The sequence below is a fragment of the Molossus molossus genome, unplaced genomic scaffold (assembly GCF_014108415.1).
Source record: "Molossus molossus isolate mMolMol1 unplaced genomic scaffold, mMolMol1.p scaffold_m16_p_12, whole genome shotgun sequence".
NCBI lineage: Eukaryota > Metazoa > Chordata > Mammalia > Chiroptera > Molossidae > Molossus > Molossus molossus.
Genome location: NW_023425347.1, coordinates 94,984,666 through 95,001,636, shown reverse-complemented (window position 1 = coordinate 95,001,636; position 16,971 = coordinate 94,984,666). Strand labels below are relative to the sequence as shown.

The 16,971-nt window shown below is 54.1% G+C and overlaps 1 protein-coding gene across 1 annotated transcript in view; it reads left to right on the top strand.

Annotated features, from left to right (window-relative positions):
- Positions 1-16,971, top strand: part of FHAD1 (forkhead associated phosphopeptide binding domain 1) — a 111,217-nt gene that overhangs the window by 79,909 nt on the left and 14,337 nt on the right. Inside the window, exons 20-27 of the mRNA XM_036257259.1 lie at positions 3,242-3,415; positions 4,294-4,519; positions 4,686-4,693; positions 6,320-6,396; positions 8,385-8,491; positions 9,410-9,569; positions 11,490-11,622; positions 16,706-16,835. Of these exons, the coding sequence (XP_036113152.1) occupies positions 3,242-3,415; positions 4,294-4,519; positions 4,686-4,693; positions 6,320-6,396; positions 8,385-8,491; positions 9,410-9,569; positions 11,490-11,622; positions 16,706-16,835 (1,015 nt within the window). The remainder of the gene's footprint in view (positions 1-3,241; positions 3,416-4,293; positions 4,520-4,685; positions 4,694-6,319; positions 6,397-8,384; positions 8,492-9,409; positions 9,570-11,489; positions 11,623-16,705; positions 16,836-16,971) is intronic.

Genomic DNA, 16,971 nt, shown 5'->3' with positions numbered 1-16,971 from the left:
TGAAGATAGATGGAAAAGTGTCCTCGGGTGAGGATATTAAAAAAAAAAAAAGGTTGAAGCAAGCAATAAACACAGCCTGATAATGGTGGGTTACATTTAGATTAAATTACATTTGAGTGCAGGCAAATGCCAATTCAAGAGTCTCTCAGGACCAGATGGGGCTAACAAGCCTGCTCACATCAGTGCTGGGTCATTTTCTTCGAAGACAGGTTCCCGGGCATCAGCATGTATAGCGTCACTGAACAGTTTGCTTCAAGTGCCCATTTTTGGGACCCTGCCACCCCAGAGGTTCAGACTCACTGTCCGGAGGGGGGCCCAGGAACCTGCATTTTAAACAAGCAGTCCAAGGGGTGCTGGTGCACCTGGAAACCAGTGCTCGCGGGAGACGAGTCAGGGAACCACATCTGGACTGCGTGTCCGTCCCGGGCACTGGAAGGTGTGTCCAGCGCAGGCAGACCAGAGTCGGGGAAGTGATGGAGGACTGACTCCCTGGGAGCAGGCAGGACCCCGCAGGCTGAGAGACGGCCGAGGACAAGCAGCCCTGACTTCCCAAGTGACTTAACACGGATCGTCCACGAAAGACTTCCTTTAGGGGTACGAGAAAAGGAGAAATTAAACTGTTTAAGTCGATTAGTTGGGGGCATAAAATGGATCAGGAATGAGACTAATGCAAATGTGTGTGTGTGTGTGTGTGTGTGTGTGTGTGTGATGAAATCAATGAATGGGTCACAGTTTTTATTCTAACAGTTACAGTGAAGGGGAAGACTGGTTGGTTGTGCAATTCATAGGTGAAAATAGACCAGTTGCTCATGAAAGTTGGACCGTTCCTGGGACTGGACCCAGAGAGAATGTGTCTTGAGGAACATCTCGTGGAGGTCTCTGTAACGCAGTTGACAGTGTCTTCAAGAGCACCTCAGACCAAGATGACATCAAAGGGTGGGGTCTGGTGACAGCCCTCAAGGCAGGCTGGTGGCATCTCACCAGGCAAGGAGAAAACAGGACTGCGTTGCAGCAAAGGTCAAGGAACCACAAGGTCAAGGACACTCAGACAGAGTTGCTCATTCGTTGGCGCTGTATTCGCGGAAGGGCGATTGAGACATTGCTTTCGTCTACACGGGCTGAAACGGGGTTTATATAAGAGAGAGGAGGAAGTGTTGTCCTGAGTAAGCTGCTCAGCAGCTGCGGGAAGCAGAGCGGCGGGGCAGCTTGTCCTACAGCTTCCTGGCCTGTCAGAGAAACCCCTCTGTTTGGGATGGATTCCGTGGGACACCTACCTGGAGGGTCTCCCAGTAGCCGCAGGTGACAGGCTGCTCTGTGGGGTACCTGCCAGGGGCCCCGGGAGCATCTCCTCAGGCCAGGTCCGCGCATGGTCCACCCTGGGACTTCTCAGCGGTAACGACAATGTTAAGAATCACCCCCAAAGAATCCGAGTTCAGTGGTGATGCTGAGAGAATGAGGTGACCCCCCGGTGAGGGCATCGCATGATGAAAATGGTGTTTGTTTTTCATTAAAAAAAAAAAAATCAGTTTCCTTTCCCAATTACAAAAGGAGCACCTGTTAGCTCTAGAAAATTTGGAAAATACAGGAAATCGCTTAGAAGAAAATAAAAAGTGCCTGTGATTCCCTGGAGTGGTTACCCCGAGTGGCATGTGGTTCCTCCCAGACTGTCTCTATGTTGATGATTGCAGACGACAAATACCGATCTCTCATGAAGAGCCTCCCACTCCAACTGTGCAGGCTGATCGGGACACTCTAGAAAGGTCTCCATGTCCTTGGACATCCCTCTACGACCTGCCCTTGAAGGGTGACCGGGTGTGCACGGTGTTGGGTGGACCCCGATTCCTCCCCCCTTGCCTGCGATGGGGCACCGGGACTGCTTCTCACTCTTCACCCGAGTGCAAGGTGCTCGGAGGGACCCCACCCCATTTCAGTATTTGTGCTCGACTGGGGTTGTGTCCTTCTAATAAACTCCCAAATGTAGAATTACTGGGTCACAGGGTGCGAGCATTTTCAGGCTCATGATACATGTTCCCCGATGAGCCCCCGGAAAGGTCGTGCAGTTCACACTGGCGCCAACGGAGAACGTCCAGCACTACAGCTGAGGAACATGCCTTAGGTTCGATTCGATAGTGTCAGTGGAAAGTCTGCCTGCCGTTCGATTCCAACTGCGTGACATTCTGGAAGAGACAAACTATGGAGACAAAGAAAAAATCAGGGATTCGGTGGGGGGCCGAGGAGCAGGGGGAGAACAGAGGGTTTTCAGGACGGCGAGGATCCTCTGAGTGGCACTGTAACGTTGGACATGTGTCAGGACAGCGAGGATCCTCTGAGTGACACTGTAACGGCAGATACGTGTCAGGGCGGTGAGGATCCTCTGAGTGGCACTGTAACGTTGGACACATGTCATTTACACATTTGTCCAAACCCACGAATGTGCCCCAAGAGTGAGCCCTTGTGCACAGGATGGACTTGGGTGATGACGCTGTCATAAGTGCGGGTCATGAACTGTAACAAGTGGACCGTCTGCTGGGGCCGTCGATAATGGGGGGGGCTGTGCAGGTGTGAGGCGGGGATTTGGGGACTCTCTGTACCTTCCCCTCGATTTTGTTTAAACCTAGACCTGTTCCAAAAAAAAAAGTCAGAAGTCAAATAAACACACGAAGTTTGTCAAGCCCCAGCACAGCCGTCATTAAGCCCACGGGCACTCTGTCTGAGGAGGGACTCCGGACTCCGGGCTCCAGGCTCCGGGCTCTGGGCTCCGGGAGGAAGGACAGGATGCTCACGGATGTGGAGATGGGCTGGTCCCGCCCAGGGCCCGAGGCGGGAGGGGAGGTCATCCCGGGGCCCAAACCTCAGCACAATGTGGAGCGGTGTCCTAAAGGCAGGTCCTGTGACCAGGGGTGACGGAACTGGCCACGCTTCTCCTGGAAAATAGATTTGCGTGGAGACGTGGCAGCCTCCCTCACGTGTGTGAAGGGCTCGCTCACGAACAAGGAACAAAACGTGCTCGGTGAGCTCCAGGCGACAGCCCTGACATCGGAGCCAGAAGCGGCAAGGAGACAGGCGTCAGCTGAACACGCGAGTTCTGTACGGACTGGACCCTTCCAGAGAAGGCCGGGCTGCGGGCTTCACAGCAGTCGAGGACGGAACGCAAACAGCACGGGGCTCACCTCCCGTCTGAAAACGGGGGGTGGGGGGCGCCTTCCTGAATTCCGTCGATTTGATTGTGTCCTTTGTCTAGGAAATGGATCTGAAGCTGCAAAGAGAAGATGCTCTAAATGACAAGCTGAACGACGCACTGGCCATGGTGGAAGAGACTCAGAAAACAAAGGCGGCCGAGAGTCGGAAAGCAGAGGGTCTCGCCTTGAAGTTAAACGAGACGTTAGCCGAGCTGGAAACGGCCAAGACAAAAACGGTAAGAGGCCGGAGAAGTGTCCTCCCGGCGCGGGGTCCTCGGCCCGGCGCTGCTGCGTCCCTCCGTGCGTTTCCTGTGGGGCCGTCCTGGGTGCTGCAGCACGTCCAGCAGCGTCCCTGGTCTCTACCCGCCCGGTGCCAGGGGCGCCCTCCCCACAGCCGTGCCAACCAAAACTGCCTTCAGGCTTCGCGGGTGGGTTTCTCAGGAGGCCCAGCACGCACCTGGGAACAGGGAGCAGGGGGACGAGCTCACTGGGGAGCAGGCGGCAAGCTGGCCGGAGAGGCAGGATGGGGCCAGGAGGAGGTGCTGGGACAGGAGCGTGGGGAGGAGCGTGGGGATGAGCGTGGGGAGGACAGGGCGTCCCAGGAAAGGGACCACTGGTAATTGTTGGTTTTTAGAAAATGCAAACGCACCCACTTTTTTCTTATAAGATTGTTCATTCATTAATTCAATGAATAGTTACTGAGCATCTAGTTCCCATACTATGGCAGGGGTCTAGGCACTGATGAGGCTGGGGGCTATTGGTAAAGAAAAAAAAAGGTAAGTATCTGCTCTCACGGAGCTTACATTCTAGCGGGAGTGAGACATAAAGAAACTAGATAATTCAGAAGGTGATACGTGCCTCAGAGAAAACAAAACAGGAGGATGGAATAGAAAGGGTCTCAGGCTGCTGTTAGGCAGTCAAGGGGGGCCTCCCTGAGGAGGTGGCATTGGTGCTGAGACCTGAGACACAGGAAGGAACCAACCGTGCAAGGGGCCAGGGAGCAGTGTACCATGCAGAGGGCACAGTGCCTGTGGGTGCCAAGGGGACATGTCGTTGCTGCCGTTATTGTTCAAGCAGGCCCCCAAGATCCCATTAACCGTGCCTGTTTCCCCAGATCATGATGGAGGGGCGCATACAGCTGCAACAGCAGACCATCAAGGCCCTCCGAGAAGAACAAGAATCACAGAAACACGGATTTGAGGAAGAAATCCTGGAATACAAGGAGCAAATCAAACAGCACTCCCAGACGATCGTGAGTCTAGAAAAACGACTCAGAAAAGTGACTGAACACCATAAGAAAATAGAAGAGGAGATCGCAACTCTGAAGGACAATGACCCGGGTAGGTCCAAAGAGCCCAGGAGTGGATCTTAGTGTGAGGGCGGGTTCTGATGTCCCTGTGGGCCCCACGGGGCTGGTGGAGAAGACCGCTCCGCTCCCTGAGAAGCTCACTTACTCCCCGGAGCCCCTTCTGTCCTTGTTACACAACAAGGTTAGGGGCCCCCAAGCCCAGGAGGTAACAGCAATGAGTCGGGAAGGCCTTTGTGCCGACAGTCAGCCAGAGGGTGCAGGCTGCCGGCTCCTAGGGCGTGGGAGCAGCGCGTCCTGTCGGCCGGGAAACCTCCCGCACAGGGGCCTCTCTGAGGCTTCCCTCTGCCATTGCAGTTTGTGGCTTTGTCTAAGGCACTTTCAAAGCCAGCCAGGGTCTGTTTCTTTTTTTTCTTTGTCCTCACCCGAGCACGTTTTTTCATTTTTTGTTCAGATAGAGTGGGAGGGAGGGAGAGAGAGAGAGAGAGAGAGAGAGAGAGAGAAACATTGACGTGAAAGGGACACATCGAGTGGCTGTCACCCGCACGACCCAACCAGGGCCGGGGACAAACTGCAACCGAGGTACGTGCCCTTAGCGGAAACCGAACCCGGGTCTCTCTGGACCGCAGGCCGAGGCTCTAACCGCTGAGCCAAACCAGCCAGGGCTGCACTCGACACTCTTACTTGAGCATCTATTCGTTTCAGACTCATTCAAGGCACTGAGGATTCAGCGACGGGCAGGCAGGCAGGGTCCCTGCAGTTAACAGTTAACCAGATGACTACCCTGACAGGCGACTCAGGATGAGCAGGGCACCATGGCAAGGGCGTGGAGCAGGATTCAGTTCCCCACCCCAGGTCCAGGTCAGAGGAAGGGTGCTTCAGCTGGGACCTGAAGAGTGACACGCCTGTGTCACCCCACGCTCAGATGAGTGCCTGCCATAAGCGCTGGACCGCTGAACGAGCAAGTGAGGGATGGGCACGGGGCTGGGCGGTGCAGGCGGGCGCAGAAAGCAGTGGCCGAGTGGAGAGGAGGGACTAGCGCAGGAGGTGTGAGCCCGTGGTTCGGGCTCCGCCTCTCACCAGCTTGCTGAGTCACTCCTGTGCCCATCGGTATGGAGTTCACGATCTGTGCCTTCAAGTAGGGGGAAGATTTCATGAGCTCACCGGGAGAGGGGGTCCTCAGCCAGTGACACAGAACACACGGTGGGTTTCATTAGGGGGAGAGGGCTGCAGGGTGTGGGGAGAGTTTAAAAGTTGGGAAAGAGCCGCAGCTGGTGTGGCTCAGTGGGTGAGCGTCGACCCTGCACTAAGAGGTCGCCGGTTCGATTCCCCCATCAGGTCACATGTCCAGGTTGTGGGCCCGATCCCCAGAGGGGGCATGCTGGAGGCAGCCAACAGATGTTCTCTCTCATAGATGTTTCTATCTCTCTCTCCCTCTCCCTTCCTCTCTCTCTAAAATCAATAAAGAAAAAAAAATTTTTTAAGTTAGGAAAGAGCCCTGGCTGGTTTGGCTCAGTGGTTAGCACATTGGCCCATGGACCAAAGGGTCATGGGTTTGATTCCCGGTCAAGGGCATGTACCTGGGTTGCCAGTTCAATCCCTGGCCTTGGTCAGGGTCATGCAGGAGGCAGACAACCGATGTGTCTCTCTCACATCAATGTTTCTCTCTCTCTCCCCTCTGAAAATGAGTGGAAAGGGATCCTCGGGTGAGGACTAACAAACAAACAAACGAAAGTGGGGAAAGGTGCAGGTGCGTCGGGTTAGTCAGCAGCAGAGGAAGAAGCATCCTTGCAGGATTGTAATGACAGTCCCGTGCCCCTCTGATTCAGCCCAGAAGGACACACAGCAAGACTGTCCAGCGGGGCCCCCACTGGAGAGCAGCGCCAAGGACGCAGTGTGTGACCACTTGATGTGAGTACCCAGAGGGCACGTCAGCGCTGGAACACCCTCCCTGGCACGCACGTGAGCAAAGACAAGCCAAACCCCCTCTCTGGCCACATGGTTGGAATCTGCAAAAAGGAATCGGGTCTGGAGTCTTCTTGCTGTTATTTGAATTTCTCGATGCTTTTAGCAAGTCAGGATGGGGTCCTGAAAAAACCAAGGTGGGTCTGTGTTCAAATCCCCACTCAACCCTCTCCAGTGGCAGGATCCTAGGCAAGTCACGTCACCTCGCCTGACCTCAGCTTCCTTGATTTTAAAATAAGGAGGTTCGTGCCGGGCACATAGAAGTCACTCGATAAGATCTAGCTGACGCTATGGTGAGCTGTTTTTTCCAGCACCTGCCCGAGGCAAGCAGAGAGTGGCGGGTTCAAGCCGCAGAGGTCACTTGGTGGACAGGTCCTAGAGGGGGAGACAGGTTAAGAGGTGGGACTGAATGACCCTGAAGATCCCTCCCAGCCCAAAAGTCTGTATCTTGAGCCTCCAGGAACTGACAGTTTCCAGAGAAGCAAAGCCCATGGTGGGGAAAGGCACCACCAGGCAGCCTATAAACAGGAAAGGGCGCTCCTGGATTCAGGAAGGGACTCAGGAAGGTTCGGACAGAAGGCAGCCCAGCAGCCTTGAGCCGAGTTCTAGTTGCAGTCTGATGTCACAGGGTTCTTAAGCCCCCAAAGGCCGCGACACCCAGGCTCTGCATCCGGAAAAGTTCCTCGCGGACTCCTCCTGGTAGACGCTCTCTGAGGACGCCAGGGAGCAGTGACCTGGAGGAGAGCCAGCACCCACATCGCTCCTCTGTCCCGGTCTTTCGCTTACAGACACTCCTGAGTCTTCACGTTTCACCCTCAAGTTGGAAGAGTTATAGCTAAAGGGATGAGAGAGAGAGGGAGAGAGAATGATAGACACGCATACATATATCTGTATATGTAAATACACATATAGTTCTTTCCTGTCTAATGATTACCAATCTTTTTGTTACGACATGCAACATGGCAGTATTTTGCTTTCTTTCATAATAAACACACACTCTACCTTCAAATGTCTATATAAGAAGAGTCTGGATTTTAAAAACCTGTGAACTCAAATGAAATGACATTAATTCCTGTCCAGGGGCTCTTAACCCCCTTTGGAATGTGCGAGACCTCAGCTTTTCCCTGGGCACACTCACATGCACTCACATGGACACACACACACACATGCACGCACATGCACGCACATGCATGCATATGCACAGGCATGCACACATATACACACATGCATGCACACTCACGTGCACACATGCGCGCACACGTATGCACACACGACATGCCTTCCTCAGGGCTGAGGTGGCTCACACTTGCTCAGAAACACATCCCCCGTGCTTCCCACTGAACCCCCACCTGTTATGCGGGGCCCTTTCCCACGGAACACCCCTCGCTGGGCATGCCATCCCTGTCGACCGTCCTGAGCGGGTGGTGCCCAGCATGTCCCCTAGGTGTGGTGGGGAGGAGCCATCCTCTCTCACCTGCCTGTGTCCCCTGTGGTCACCTGGGTCCCAAAGCCCACACTTGCACGAAGGGCCCCGTGCACACCATTCTTTCACCCCAGCTGGTGAGCGAACAGAAGTCACGGTTCCTCCTCTCACCTTCCTCCTCTCCAGAGTATCTGAGCCCACAAGAGACCAAAACCAAGTCATCTCCTTCCTCTTTCCACCAAAGGTCGAAAGTCCAAGAGCCCATCAATCCGTGCTGACAGACGCTTGCGGGCCCCTTGTTCCATCTCGGGGTCTTTCTAATGATGGTACACCAGGATGAATTCTCGTTTTGAGGATTTTTAAAGCATGCGCTTACCCCCGTTGCTGGGACCAGCACCACACGGACCGTTACTGGGGCACATCACTTTGCATGTGTCCTCGGCCCCTTCCAGCCGCTCAAGACACCACCCAGACTGAGCTGGCTGACTTTGCCTGCTTCTGTCCATTTCAGAGAGGACCTGCTGATGGCGCAGAAGGAAATCCTGTCTCAGCAGGAGGTCATCGTGGGCTTAAGGAAAAACCTCACCGAAGCCCATGGCCGAATGTCGGATCTGAGAGGTTCGTCGGCTTGCCTGTGCCTCTTGACTTCCTGACCCACTTCGAGCAAGGAAAGAACAGGACAGAACAGGGCTGAGGAGCTGGAAAGCCTGGCACTAGAAATGCCCCTCGCTCTGCCTCCCTGGGCTGCTGCAGCGTTTCTGCCGGTCAGCAAAAGCAATGTCCGGGCTGTGGCACCGACTCCATGCCCAGGGCCGGGGGACATTCTCCAGAGGGCTCTGGACCTCTGCGATGAAGTGCAGCTTTCTTTCGGGGGGTGGGGAGGATCTCCTTTTACCCCTGAGAATTTGTCTCTGGGAGCAAAGGCTCCCTCCTGGGGCTGGGCCACCTGAACAAGCCCTAGCCCTCACCAGCTTTGGGACCCAGGGCCAGGTACTGTCTCTGGGCAAAACCACCTGACACACCTGCTCCCAAGGTTGACGTGCACATCAGGGCCACCTAGAGCAGGGTGAATCAACTCCAAGCTCAGACCTTCCGGTTGCCCCCCTGCGGGCGAGGGAGCTGAGCTGCGTACTCGTCTCCACCTGCCATCGGTTGGAGGCCGTTGCACCTGGCGGACACATAAGCAGAGCAGGTTCCAGAGGCCTTAGAACAGCCTTAGACAAACAGATGCAGAAGCAGGTGGTGAAAGTGGACCAGAGTCCCGTAGAGTGCCACAGGTCCGGGCAGGGACGGACAGCACCTGCCGGTGTGACACGGGGAAGGCAGGAACGGTCCTCAGGGAGCCAGCGCTCACTCAGAGCACTGCAGTGTGCTGCTTGCTCAGGTGCAAGCAGACCTCCTGGCTGTTGCCGAAGCCCCCAGGGAACTCCTGGAGGGTGGACCCTCCTCCTGGTTCTCGGACCCTGGCAAATCCGCTGTGGCCCTAGCAGAGACCCGGGCAGAACATCCCCTCACCAACTTCCATGTCACTCCCAGGGGAGCTTAACGAGAAGCAGAAGGTGGAACTGGAGAGGAATGTGGCCCTGGTCCAACAGCAAAACCATGAACTGAGTGTGCTCAAGGAAAAGGTGGCACAGATGACCAGCCTGGTGGAGAAGAAGGACAGGGAGCTGGAGGTGCTCAAGGAGGCACTCAGGTATGTGGGAAGGGCTGCATGGCATGCGGAGCCCAGGCACACTCAAGTGTCCCAGGAACCTTTCACACAGAGAGGGGCTTCAGTAAGTGCTGATTGAAGGGTTGGGTGGATGGATGGATAGATGGGTGGATGGATGGATAGATGAATCAATCAATCAATCAATCAACGAACAACAAATGAATGAACGAACGAACGAACGAATGAATGACATGTGTTTCATTGCTTCACAGCCTCATCAGTTAAAACAGGGCTTTGCTTAGTTCTGTGCTTCTCAAACATTCCTGTCCAATTTTCCAGATGAGAGGTCTCAGCTTAAATGCCACTTCCTCCAGGAAGCCCGTTGTCACTCACCTTTCCCAAACATAGACAAGGGCCCCTGGCCCTGCCTGGGGTCCGTCAGCCCCAGCCCTTCACCTAACCTCACTTAGAACAGCCTTAGACAAACAGATGCAGAAGCAGGCGGCGGAAGTGGACCTGTGTTCACTTGCCTATTTAATTGTCTGCCTTCCCCATGAGGACCGTCTGCATGGACCGTGCCTGGTAGTGCCTCCCAGCATTCGAGCAATGGGAAAGTAATAAATACTTACTGCAAATGTATGAACCGGGGGTGTCAGAGGTCAGCTTAACATACATATAAACTATCCCCATCCCACGGATTTCTCTAAAAAAATACGTGACTTAGCATTTTTATTCATAGCTTAACCACATTTTTTTTTCTTTATTGATTTTAGAGAGAGAGGAAGGGAGAGGGAGAGATAAAAGCATCAATGAGGGAACATTGATTGGCCACCTCCTGCATGCCTCCAACTGGGGACCAGGCCCACAACCTGGGCATGTGCCCTGACCGGGAATCGAACTGGTGACCTCTTGCTGCATGGGTCGACGCTCATCCACTGAGCCATACTGACCAGGCACTTAACTATATTTTGACATAAAAATAATGCTTTCCCAAGAAAGTCTGAGAAACGTTGCTGTGTTGTGTAGACCTGCAGCTTCATGTGCCTTGTGGCTCATGGCCAAAGCAGACTCACGCAGGGGTTAAAAGAACAGGCTCTACACTATTGACAGTCGCTAAGATCTGGAAACAGCCCAAGTGTCCATCAGCAGATGGGTGGGTGAAAAAGCTGTGGTACGTATAACAATGAAATACTATGCAGCTGTAAGAAAGATCTCTTACCCTTTGAGACGACACAGAGGGACCTAAGGAGGATTATGCTAAGCGAAATGAGCCAGTCAGAGAAAGACACATATCACGTGGTCTCGCTTATTTCTGGAAAATAATGAACAAAATAATCTGATGAACAAAATAAACTCAGAGACGTGGAAGTAGGGAACGGACCGAAAACTCAGAGGGACGGGGTGGGCAGGGAGGGATAAACCCAAGAACTTACACGCATACATGCACAACCAATACACAGACAGCAGCGGGGTGAAGGTCAGGGGGGAGGGGCTGGAGCCAGCAGGAGGGTGTCAATGGGAGGAAAAGGAGCGACATCTATAATAAAAAAAATAATTAGTTAATAATAATAAAAAAGAACAGGCTCCAGACCCAGGCTGTCTGGGTTCAAAGCCAGGCGTTTCCACTCAGGAGCTCCGTGACCACAGGCAAATTGCTGTGTGTCTCGGTCCCTGTCTGTAAAACGGGGCAGGGAAAGTCCCCAGGCCATGGGGTTGTTTTGAGAGCTAGAAGGGCTAAGACATGCAGGGGTCCCATGGACCCAGGTGGGAAGCAAGGGCCCGGAGGTGCCCACTGCCCTGGCCACTCTCCTGCAAGTCCCCTGAGACTAGATTCTCTAGCGGTCGATTGGGAGACTCGAAGGCTGGAAGACTTCCCTTAGCTGTAAAATGGAGTTCCTCTTCCTGTTCGGCCGGGGTTCCCGGAACCTGGTGCCGCCCAGTGACTCCTCTTCTCTGCCCTAGAGCCTCCCAAGAGAAACACAGGCTCCAACCGCACAAAGAGAAGGAGCAGAAGCCCAGGAATGCGACCCAGATGTGTGACATCTCGGTGCAGATCGAACCGATCCACACCGATATCTTCATGAGCAGCCAGGAGGTGAGTGCCCGCCCGGTCCCGGGCACCCAGGACAGGCTAAGGAAGACGGAGCCCAGTGGTGGCTTTCTTTGCTTTTGAAAACATTCTCATTCTCCATTCCAAAAATAGCCCTTGCTCCAGCGCCATGTATGAGTAAAAAAGAAGTCCTGCCTTCCGGGCTGCCGTCACCAGGGGTTACAGCCGTCAGCAGGCTGGCGCGTGTGCCAGCAGACCCGGGCATCCTCATTCAGCCATGGCTGTGCGGTGGGTGAAGACCAGGCTCGACGGGTCTGCCAGGTCCTCTCTCAGAGTCTGTGAGCCAGTTCCCTCATCTGGACGGCGGAGAAATGCCCGTCACGTAGCACCTCATGATAAAATGTATCAACACAAACACACACAAACCTATACATACAGGGGTTGGCAAAAGCAGGTTTACAGTTGTTCGGATAGAAAATAATACAATAATTAATAAGTAATAATAGGAGAATAAACTCTGGCCCTGGGCAGTGTTGCTCAGTGGTGAGAGCATCAGCCAGCAGACCAAAGGGTCTGGGTTTGATTCCCAGTCAAGGGCACGTACCTGGGTTGCAGGTTCGATTCCCAGCCCTGGTCGAGACACGTGCAGAAGGCAACCAATCGATGTTTCTCTATCTTCCTCTCTCCCTTTCTTTGTCTCTCCCCCTTGCTCTAAAAATCAATGGAAAAAATATCCTTGGGCGAGGACAAAAAAAAAAAGGATAAACTCTGTTTTATATACTCATAACTGTAAACCTACTTTTGCCCACCTTGTACATATAGTTATTTACTTGATCTTTTTTTTGCAAAATAATGGTATCAAGCCATATATATTCTATAAATTGGGTCCCCCACACACACTTACACACATAACACATAACATCTTTTCCAATAAGTACAGAAGATATACCTCATTCTTTTTTTCTTATTTTTTAATCCTCACCCAAGGACATTTTTGCATTTATCTTCAAATAGAGTGGGAGGGAGAGGGAGAGGAAGAGAGAGAGAGAGAAACATTGATGTGAGAGAGACACATCAACTGGTTGCCACCCACAGGACCCCAACCAGGGCCAGGGACAAACTGCAACCGAGGTACGTGCCCTTAATGGGAACCGAACCCGGGTCTCTCTGGTTCGCAGGCCGACGCTCTAATCGCTGAGCCAAACCGGCCAGGGCTCCCTCCTTCTTTCATGGCTGCATAGAATTCCACTGTGTCCCTCCCGTCCACGTGGCCCCGTCGATGGACACTTAGGTGGTTTCTGCTTTCGCACGTTCCTGTCGTTAATATCCTCACACATTCGTGGAACGAATTGCTAGACATGAAATTGCGGGGTCCAGAGGACCTCCTGAGTTGTGCTTGATGGGGCCCGACTGCCGTCCCCAGCGCAGTGCCATTTGTGTAGAGGCCACTTCTCGCGGGTGCCCGCCCAGAAACCTTCGCGTCCCGACGCTATCGCTGTGCAGCAAAGCGGGCGTGTGTCTGAGTGACGAGAGCCTTAATCGCGCCACCCTCGAAGGTGGGGCTCACGTTCTGGCCCCGTGGCTGGGATACTCCCATCATCCGTGCCTGGCTGACTGAGGGTCACTGCGGGTCGGTGCTCCCTGGAGGGCCCTGGGGTCCCTGGGGTCCCAGAGGTCCCTTCCCCCTTTGCTTTATGAAACTAGAACGCAGGGCTAGTTTTAGTCATGGGCTTGGGATGTGCTCTTGGAAACAGGGCCAAATGTGTCATCCTGCCTTCCTGCTTCCTCAAAGATGCCTTTCCGCTGCCAAACAGCAGGGAGCCAGGCCGCACACGGCTCAGAGGGCAGGGCTTGGCGGCCGGCAGCTGTCCTTGGCACTGGCCACATCCAGAGTGCTTTCACAGAGGTGTCTCCCGCTGCTCGGGGTGGCCTCGAGCCGGGGCTGCGCGCCGGGGCCGAGAGTGGGGCTCGCTGCTGCTGGAGTCCCCAGCTCTCAGCGTAAGACCCGGCCCGCGCCCGTCTGCCCAGGCAACAGCTGCTGAGCGCCTGCTGTATGCAGGTCCTATGCTGGAGCAGAGGAGGACGCCCGGGTGTCTGCCCGCGCCAGAGCCCTCCAACTCCGCTGTGTTTGTTGAGACGGGTTGTTGACTGGTCCCCAGGATTGTTAGTTCTCACTGTGGGGCGGGATCAGCAGAGGAGCAGGGAGACTGCTAGATGAAAGGAAAAAAGTATTTGTTCCTCCTCAGAACGGTTTCCACACTCCAGCCGCTTCCTGCCTTCTAAGCCAGAGTGGGTCAGAGGGCTCAAGCGTTGTATGAGAAAGAATCTCCATCTTCTCTAAACAAACAAGTTCCCAGGAGGGCCATGAGTTCGGGTCACGTCGCACTCAGGCGTGTTCTTCATGCGGGGCGAAGGCTGCCACCAAGCCTCGCAGCCACCTGCCCCTCCCCAGGGTCAGCATCTCCTGCCCTCCCCTCCACACACTGCAGACATGTTTGTGCACACACACATGCATGCTCGCACACGCGTGCGCACACACAATGTGCACACACATGTGCACACACATGCACGTACACTCACACGTGCGCATGCACACACGAACATTTCAGGTGTTTACTCCCAAGGTAAACACACCCTCAAAGAGAGCGAGGCCAGTGTAGAACTGACAGGGGACCAGCCGTGCCTCCTGAGAGCAGACCAGAGCCAGGGACCGGGCCAAATGAGGTCCTACTGGGTGCAGCCAGGCGGAGCAACCCTTCTCCTGGCTGCTGAACCCCGGTCCCAGCCAGAAAGCAGGGCAAGCTCCTGCGGCTCCTGTTTCTAACCTCAGTTCGCTCAGGCTCCATGTGTACTGAGCGTCCCTGGTGCTCGGGCACAGTCTAGAGCGGAGACAAAGATTGTGTCCACAGAGCCCACGTTCCGGGAAGGGAGGGGCAGGCAGCAAACAAGTCAGCGTCAAACAAAATGCCCAGTGGGAACAGTGCTCCAAGGAAATGCACGGCAGGACGCAGAACAGGGAGTAGCACGGGGCTGCTCTTTCTGAGCAAGGGGGCAGGGCGGCTTGGGGCGAGCCTGGGGCACGGGAGGGAAGGGGTAAGTGGAGGGTGGGCTGTACGGGTTGCAGCCCCAGGAAGACCTCAGATGGGCTGCTGGGCTCCTCCAGGGAGGCCGTGGGCTTGTATCCTCGGGGGCCAGCGTGGCTACCATAGGGACTGCGACCTGTCAAACAGCCTCGAATAAGCATTTGAGGATTCAGAGGAAGAACTGTGTTCTCCTGGGAGCATCTACCATGTTCTGGAATAGTTTGCCTGTCTGTCTGCTTACTGGTCGTGAGCCCCAAGCAGCAGGGCCTGTCTGCCTGGCTCCAGTTCTCCCTACTGCCTGAAACAGTGTTTGGCTATATATATATATATATATATATATATATATATATATATATATATTTTTTTTTTTTCCTGAATGTATGAAGTGAACCAAAATTGTTATTTTTAAAATTGTTATAAAAGAACCAAATTGTCCATTCCTTCCCTTTCTTGCCATTTCGACTGGCACCTTCCCGAGAAGCTCTGTCTACATCTTCAACACCGCTGTCCACGTCCCATGCTTCGTGCTTATCTTTCTTACTGCCTGTCCCCCGCACTGGGACAGAGTCCAGGACGGGAGGAATGTTGCAGGTTCTTACTGCCTGTCCCCCGCACTGGGACAGAGTCCAGGACGGGAGGAATGTTGCAGGTTCTTACTACCTGTCCCCCACACTGGGACACAGAGTTCAGGACGGGGGGAATGTTGCAGGTTGTTACTGCCTGTCCCCCACACTGGGACAGAGTCCAGGACGGGAGGAATGTTGCAGGTTCTTACTGCCTGTCCCCCACACTGGGACAGAGTCCAGGACGGGAGGAATGTTGCAGGTTCTTACTGCCTGTCCCCGGCACTGGGACAGAGTCCAGGACGGGAGGAATGTTGCAGGTTCTTACTGCCTGTCCCCCGCACTGGGACACAGAGTCCAGGACGGGAGGAATGTTGCAGGTTTTATTCACTGCCGAGTCCCCAGAGCCTAGACTAAATCTTGGCACACAGAGGTGCTCAATACATCTTTGTGACACGAATGAATGTGTGAACAAGTGAGTTGCTTACCCCAGAGAAGTACTGTTTAGCTTGGAGTCCATGACTGGTCTTCAGGGATAGGGGCCCCTGAACCCCCAGAACTTTTTGGGCATACATGAATTTTTCTGGAAGAAGGAACCCTGCATTCTTCTTCTTTTTTTTTTAATCCTCACACAAGGACATTTTTCCAGTTTTGTTCAGATAGAGGGAGAGGGAGAGAGAGAGAAACATCAATGTGAGAGGGACACATCGACTGGTTGCCTCCTGCACGACCCCAACCAGGGCCGGGGACGAACTGCAACCAAGCTACGTGCTCTTGACTAGAATCGAACCCGCGACTCATCAGTCCGCGGGCCGACGCTCTAACTGCTGAGCAAACCAGCCAGGGCCCTGCATTCTTCTGAATCTCAAAGGGGTGCATGACCCTTGAGAGAGAAGGAAGATCTTTCCTCGTCTGTGCCCTGTGCTGGCCACGTGGCTGCCGGCTGCCAGGTTGCACGGGGCAGAACGCGTCCATCACAGGAGACAGTCGGTCAGACGGCGCTGTTCTAGAGGCTCTGGAAACCTCGGAGGAAGCTTTTCCGCTCCAGATGAGCCGAGAGCCTGCCCATCAAGCTCCCTAGCAGATATTAGATAGCCATCCTCATTACCAGTGAAGGAGCAAGTGTCTGTGTTCTCATCTGAAAACGCCCCTCTGGAGCAGCATTCGAGGTGCCGTTCCGAGAGGAGACCAGATTGACAACAAAGGGAAACTCAAGCTAGAAGAAATATAAACAAAACAAAACGTGGGGAGGAAGCCTAGAGGGGACCTTTGTTTACAGTGATGCTAAGTAGGGAGGGAAGTCGGAAGTCTTCCTAGATGTGAACTTGTACTTGAAGCGCAAGATTTAAGTTCCTCCTCTGCTGAAACCCCTTAACAATATCGGTGGCAAAGTCTCTGCTGTACAGGAACTGTTCACGTGTCTTCGAATGTACGAGAGCTCCCCGCCCCTAGTAAAGCTGTTGTCTGTACCATGCACCACAGGAGCAGTCCTTCAGTGACCTGGGGGCCAAGTGCAAAGGGTCCCGACACGAGGAAGTCATTCAGCGTCAGAAAAAGGCCTTAGCGGAGCTCCGGGGGCGGGTTAAAGAACTCGAGAAGGCTTGCTTGGCAAGTAAGTATCCCTCCTAGTCTGCCCCTCTGTGCTCCGAGCCGTGGGCCTCAGGCGCTAGGTTCCCTTTGGGAACTAAAGAGTTTGCCAGGACCATTGTCTTCCTATCATTTCGTAAACAAAATGATGTTGTAATACC